Genomic DNA, 6,820 nt, shown 5'->3' with positions numbered 1-6,820 from the left:
TTCACACTTCAGTTGTTTTGGCGTCAGTCAGCTCCGACATCGTGACGGATCGACGGATCCGTCACAATTGTTGAAAAAACGGTTCCGACGGATCCGTTTTTTTGACGGATCAGTTATACTGATGTGTCACAAAAATGGATCTGTTGTCACCGTTGCGACCGTTTTTACATCCGTTGGAACCGTTTTTTGACGGATCCGTTTTTTAAAAAAGGGAGGATCTCAATGTGATTGGCTACTGGAAACTACTGGAAAACTATATATACAGTGTATACACATCACATCTTTGAAAGGTTGTACAGAAAGTGGCAAAGATGGAAGGGGTGCTGGCAAACATAGCGAAGATATGTGCGGATTTTACTTTTGAGGCAAATCGGTTGGCAGTCATCGTTCGGGACAAAGAGGAGGAAAGACTGCGCATCCTGCAGCAGCAGCGGAAGGGAAGGCTGTGGATCCATCCCATCACAGCCCAACGCATGACCCGTGGTGTTTATTCCACACTTTACATTGAACTGAGGGAAAACCCTCAGAAGTTCTTCAACTATGTGAGGATGAAAGCCGAAACTTTTGAAATTTTATTGGGCCATGTGGAAGACTCTATACGGAGACGAGACACCCAGATGCGCTTCTCCATATCACCAGCAGAGCGTCTCATGGTGACTATTCGGTAAGTTATTTTTTTTTGTAAATGATTCTCATTCATCAGACTTATAACTGCAATGTTGTTTTTTGAAGTTTTTATTAATTATTGTCTTTTCCTTTTGTTAACAGATTCCTTGCAACTGGAGAGTCGTTTTCATCCCTACATTTCCAGTTCAGGCTTGGGATATCCACCATCTCAGGGATCATCAGAGATACCTGCCGGGCATTGTGGGAGTGCTTACAAGCGGAATATATTCCAGAGCCATCACAGGAGAGGTGGCTGGAGATTGCACAAAATTTTGAACAGATATGCCAGTTCCCAAATTGTGTCGGAGCAGTCGATGGGAAGCATATAAGGATCGTCAAACCTTCTGGCTCTGGGTCAGAATTTTACAACTATAAGAAGTACTTTTCAATTGTATTGATGGCCATAGCCGACGCACACTGCAAGTTTATCGCTGTGGATATCGGTGCGTATGGACGCGCAAATGACTCACAGATTTTTAAAACTTCACCAATGGGGCGTCGTTTGTATGGAGAGGCATTTGACTTTCCGCCCCCTAGACCTCTCCCTGGAACCACCGGTCCACCATTACCATTTGTTTGCGTTGGAGATGATGCCTTCCAGCTTTCCCCACATTTGCTTAAACCCTTTGGAAGTAGTGGACTGACCCAGAGGAAGAAAATGTTTAATTACCGCTTAACCAGAGCACGAAGAGTAGTGGAATGTGCTTTTGGCATCCTAACTGCTAAATGGAGAATCCTACTAACTGCAATTAAACTGCACACTGACACTGTTGATGATGTGGTGAAGGCTTGCGTGGTACTTCACAATTTTGTTTTATCAAAAGAACATGTTTCCCTGGAGGATAATGTGTCAGAAAGAACCTTGTGGGATTACCACAACACAACTTTTCGCAGTCCAGTAGCAGTCTCCAGAATGCGGGACAAGTTTGCAGACTACTTCATGTCTCCTCCAGGATCAGTTGACTGGCAGTATGAAATGGTGTAAAAATTTTTTTTTCAATTTTCACACTTGTAAAAATACAATTTTTTTGTTTGGTTACAAAACCTTTGTACTTTAACCTTGCAGTATTGTATGTATTGAACCGGTACCCTTTACACATTTTCTACTGTTACTATTACCATAACCTTGGTGGTTTTAATACAGTTTTTTTAAAAAAAATAGAAAGACAATAAAATTGTTTTTAAACCACAAAAAGTTTTATTTATGTACAATTTTTTAAAGGTTCTCATAATTTGGGGTGGAGATAGTAGCGGAGGGGCTGACAGGGCGGGCCACGTCGATAGGGGGGGACACGACATCACGGGGAGGAACAGAAGTGGAATGGGTGGTGAAAACATGAGGTTGAGCAGGGAGTTGAGGTACAGATGTGGTTTGTGGGAGGTATGGTGAAGGTGTTGGTGGGATTGGGAACGGTGAAGTTAAAGGGGAAGAATGGAAAGGGGAAGGTAGGAACTGGGAAATACTGAGGGGGGAAGGAAGGTATGGCGAAGGAGTAGAAGTAGGATGGACGGGAGGAGGACGGACGGGAGGATAGACGGCGACTTGAGAGGGGAAAGGTGTTGAAACATGAAGGGTGGGTGGAGGGGCTTGGGACATCGCCTGCACTAGAGCAGTGTGGCAGCCTTGCATCACATGCATCTGCAGGTCAGGACTTAGATTTTCCATGTGCCTGATGACTGACTGAAAAAAACAGTGTCTTGGTGACTGGTTTGCATCTGATTGCATCCTATCCAGACGACTGCCGAGTTCCAATATGCTTTTGTTAAGCATATTGTACCCAACAGATGTTTGCTCACCCAAAATCTTGATGGCATTCTGGAAGGCTGCATTCAGATGCAAAAACCCCGGCGCATAGCTCCTTTCCTGACCTCTCTGGCGCTGCCGTCCTGACCCCAAAGGTGGTCTAGATGTTGCAGCAGTGTCAGAGGGGTGGGGTAAAGGGAACTCTAACTCATCACCTGCAGCTTCAAGTGACGAAGTCCGCCCTGCTGCTCCAGCGCTGGTGGATGGGGCCGAGGGATCAAACAAAAGGGAAGGTACAGACACAGAGGGGTCGACGTGGTCCCCAGTGGCGGACCCCTGAGAGATCGCTCCAGAGGGGTGCAACTCTGATGCAGGCTCCCGAGTGCTGCAGACAGTACTGTAAAAGAAGAAAAAAAAAAATTAGTATCTTGATATAACAATTGCCCTTGCTGCCAAAAAAAATAGAAGGTTACACATTTTAACAGTTTGACTGAAAACATGTGGTTTTGAATATTTACCTTCTGCTCAGCAGCGTCGACCGGAGGAACGACAGGGCTCTGGCATATTTGTACCTGCTCCTGCGTCCTCTAGATCCACTCGGGGCCTGCATCTCCTTGTTGAACTCCCTCTTGAAGCGATCCCTCAGTGACCGCCACCGCACGATTACCCTGTTACCTGGAAAGAGAAAGCAAAAATTGGTTACTATACAACACATAAAATCATGCTAACACAAGTTAATGAAGTGTGAATACTTACGCGCTAGATCCTGAGCCCCAGCTTCGAGTTCCTCCCAGTTATCAATAACAACACTGCACACTTCCTCCCATAGCCGTCGGGTGACAAACTGGTCAGCATGGCGGCAGTCCGACATGTTCCATAACGGCTCCCGACTTTGGACCGCTTGGATGAGGGTGTCCACATCTATCCCCTCCTCTTCCTCATCCTGTTCGGGAGCACGCTGTGAAGCCTTAACAAAAAAAATAAGAATAAAAAGGGAAAGATTATACCACATACATTTTACAGTTTGCTAAACACCAAACCAAAAAAGGGACTTACTCTTCGGTGACCGCCGCGACTAGCATTCCGACGACTATGGGAGGTGCTCTGAGGAACTGTACGTCGAGCCCCGGATTGTGAAAACTAATAAAAAAAAAAAATTAATAAATAAAATTATGTGCTTGGATGGAGGCATATGTACTGTGTGTGGGCTGTGCTGAATGTTTGTGTTGGGTGTAGAGTGTTTTATGTGAGGATCTGTCTCTGCAAAACTTACACTATGCGCTCCCGCTCCTCTCATTTCTCCACCCTGCCCGTCTCCTTCTGGAAGCCCCTCTGCTTCAGCTTCCTGTGGAAACAGAATAAATAATTTATAAATAATTGTAATAATTATTAAATACATTATAAATAAATAAACAAATTATCAAGAAAAAAAAACAAACCTCAGGTGGTTGACGATGTGAGGGGGGGCTCTCAGAAGAAGACATTATGGTATCTGTTTTCTGCCTGCGTCTGTCTTGGGTGCCTCTTGGTCCCTAGAATCTGCAAGTATAAAGAGAGTTCTAAGCTACTATACAAAAGGATAGACGCAGCTCTTCTGGACTTTATACTTACATCTGTTTTCAAAACTTTGGGGCCTGCTTGCGTCTGTCTTGGGTGCCTCTTGGTCCCTAGAATCTGCAAGTATAAAGAGAGTTCTAAGCTACTATACTATACTATACTATACCATACGCCTGCCTGCGTGTATCTTGGGTTCCTTGCTTGGTACCACTAAAATCTTCCAAATTAAAGACAGTTTTAATTAGAATGATTATGTATTGGTATGCCAAATTACATTCCCCCCCCAAAAAAAAATAAATAAATAAATGTTAACTTGATATGCTTGAAGTACATGCTGCAAAACCCTCCACCTCCTGTTTCCCCTTAAAATTCCTTGAAAGCAACACCAAAACTACTTCAATCTTGATATGCGCCAGGCGCATGTTGGTAAACCTACCCCACCCCCTCCTCCAGACACAGTTTCAATCTTATAAAAAAAATTCCCTCATTCAAAGTTAAAATACCAATACCCAAAAATGAAAATTATGGTTACCCTAGTTACTATTTTCTATAACCAGATAACAGTTTGTATACCAAAGGTTTGCATTCTGCATTTATATACAGGTCCTTCTCAAAAAATTAGCATATAGTGTAAAATTTCATTATTTACCATAATGTAATGATTACAATTAAACTTTCATATATTATAGATTCATTATCCACCAACTGAAATTTGTCAGGTCTTTTATTGTTTTAATACTGATGATTTTGGCCTACAACTCCTGATAACCCAAAAAACCTGTCTCAATAAATTAGCATATTTCACCCGTCCAATCAAATAAAAGTGTTTTTTAATAACAAACAAAAAAAACATCAAATAATAATGTTCAGTTATGCACTCAATACTTGGTCGGGAATCCTTTGGCAGAAATGACTGCTTCAATGCGGCGTGGCATGGAGGCAATCAGCCTGTGACACTGCTGAGATGTTATGGAGGCCCAGGATGCTTCAATAGCGGCCTTAAGCTCATCCAGAGTGTTGGGTCTTGCGTCTCTCAACTTTCTCTTCACAATATCCCACAGATTCTCTATGGGGTTCAGGTCAGGAGAGTTGGCAGGCCAATTGAGCACAGTAATACCATGGTCAGTAAACCATTTACCAGTGGTTTTGGCACTGTGAGCAGGTGCCAGGTCGTGCTGAAAAATGAAATCTTCATCTCCATAAAGCATTTCAGCCGATGGAAGCATGAAGTGCTCCAAAATCTCCTGATAGCTAGCTGCATTGACCCTGCCCTTGATGAAACACAGTGGACCAACACCAGCAGCTGACATGGCACCCCACACCATCACTGACTGTGGGTACTTGACACTGGACTTCAGGCATTTTGGCATTTCCTTCTCCCCAGTCTTCCTCCAGACTCTGGCACCTTGATTTCCGAATGACATGCAAAATTTGCTTTCATCAGAAAAAAGTACTTGGGACCACTTAGCAACAGTCCAGTGCTGCTTCTCTGTAGCCCAGGTCAGGCGCTTCTGCCGCTGTTTATGGTTCAAAAGTGGCTTTACCTGGGGAATGCGGCACCTGTAGCCCATTTCCTGCACACGCCTGTGCACGGTGGCTCTGGATGTTTCCACACCAGACTCAGTCCACTGCTTCCTCAGGTTCCCCAAGGTCTGGAATCGGTCCTTCTCCACAATCTTCCTCAGGGTCCGGTCACCTCTTCTCGTTGTACAGCGTTTTCTGCCACATTGTTTCCTTCCAACAGACTTACCATTGAGGTGCCTTGATACAGCACTCTGGGAACAGCCTATTTGTTGAGAAATTTCTTTCTGGGTCTTACCCTCTTGCTTGAGGGTGTCAATGATGGCCTTCTTGACATCTGTCAGGTCGCTAGTCTTACCCATGATGGGGGTTTTGAGTAATGAACCAGGCAGGGAGTTTTTAAAAGCCTCAGGTATCTTTAGCATGTGTTTAGAGTTAATTAGTTGATTCAGAAGATTAGGGTAATAGGTCGTTTAGAGAACCTTTTCTTGATATGCTAATTTATTGTGACAGGTTTTTTGGGTTATCAGGAGTTGTAGGCCAAAATCATCAGTATTAAAACAATAAAAGACCTGACAAATTTCAGTTGGTGGATAATGAATCTATAATATATGAAAGTTTAATTGTAATCATTACATTATGGTAAATAATGAAATTTTACACTATATGCTAATTTTTTGAGAAGGACCTGTATATAGAACCTCAAACACCTTTATTGAATGTAGACCAGTTATAAATTTATCTTGAAATCATACTACGGACAGTTTTGTGTAATTTTTATTACAATTTTTATTTATTTTTTGGTTGGAAAGTAGGAGCTACACTGCTCTTTATTTGAAATAGCAGTACAGTATGTTAATGTATGAAAAATAAAAAAAAAGGCAGAACACATCACACAGCATTTATACACACACACACGTCACAGCACAGCACAGCCATTAAAAATACCAGCACAGTATGAAAAATAAAAAACATGCAAGGCAGGCGGGCGGTCGGGCACACACATCACACAGCATTTATACACACACACACGTCACAGCACAGCACAGCCATTAAAAATACCAGCACAGTATGAAAAATAAAAAAAAACATGCAAGGCGGGCACACAGACACGCTGGATGGCAGTACTCACATAGCAGTCTCTGGCAGGGTCTTGATGGCTGCAAGCAGGGTATGTCTTGCTGGCAGGATCTGTCTCTTGCTGGCACGGTCTCTCTCTTGCTGGCACGGTCTCTCTCTTGCTGACAGGGTCTCTCTCTTGCTAGCACGGTCTGTGTTCTCTCTTGATGACACATTGAGAAATGAGGCCCACCTGTCCTGTTTATATAGTTT

The 6,820-nt window shown here is 43.3% G+C and overlaps 1 protein-coding gene across 1 annotated transcript; it reads right to left on the bottom strand.

Annotated features, from left to right (window-relative positions):
- Positions 1-1,538: 1,538 nt before the first annotated feature.
- On the bottom strand, positions 1,539-4,398 carry LOC143818275 (uncharacterized). Its single transcript, XM_077299633.1, has 2 exons — positions 2,929-4,398; positions 1,539-2,807 (listed from the first exon to the last, which is right to left on the bottom strand). The coding sequence occupies exons 1-2, from the start codon at positions 3,123-3,125 to the stop codon at positions 1,883-1,885; spliced, it is 1,122 nt and encodes a 373-aa protein (XP_077155748.1). The 5' UTR covers positions 3,126-4,398; the 3' UTR covers positions 1,539-1,882.
- Positions 4,399-6,820: the final 2,422 nt, after the last annotated feature.

Source organism: Ranitomeya variabilis, chromosome 3, assembly GCF_051348905.1.
Source record: "Ranitomeya variabilis isolate aRanVar5 chromosome 3, aRanVar5.hap1, whole genome shotgun sequence".
Lineage (NCBI taxonomy): Eukaryota > Metazoa > Chordata > Amphibia > Anura > Dendrobatidae > Ranitomeya > Ranitomeya variabilis.
The sequence above is the reverse complement of the archived record's forward strand: the minus strand, read 5'-3'. Positions and strand labels throughout refer to the sequence as shown.

What these genes read in the sequence shown, in the direction of transcription:
- LOC143818275 (XM_077299633.1), bottom strand. Translation starts at nt 3,125, where the DNA reads ATGTGTTGTATAGTAACCAATTTTTGCTTTCTCTTTCCAGGTAACAGG. An exon ending in TCGACGCTGCTGAGCAGAAG is followed by an intron (nt 2,808 to 2,928) that starts GTAAATATTCAA and finishes CTTCTTTTACAG; the next exon opens with TACTGTCTGCAGCACTCGGG.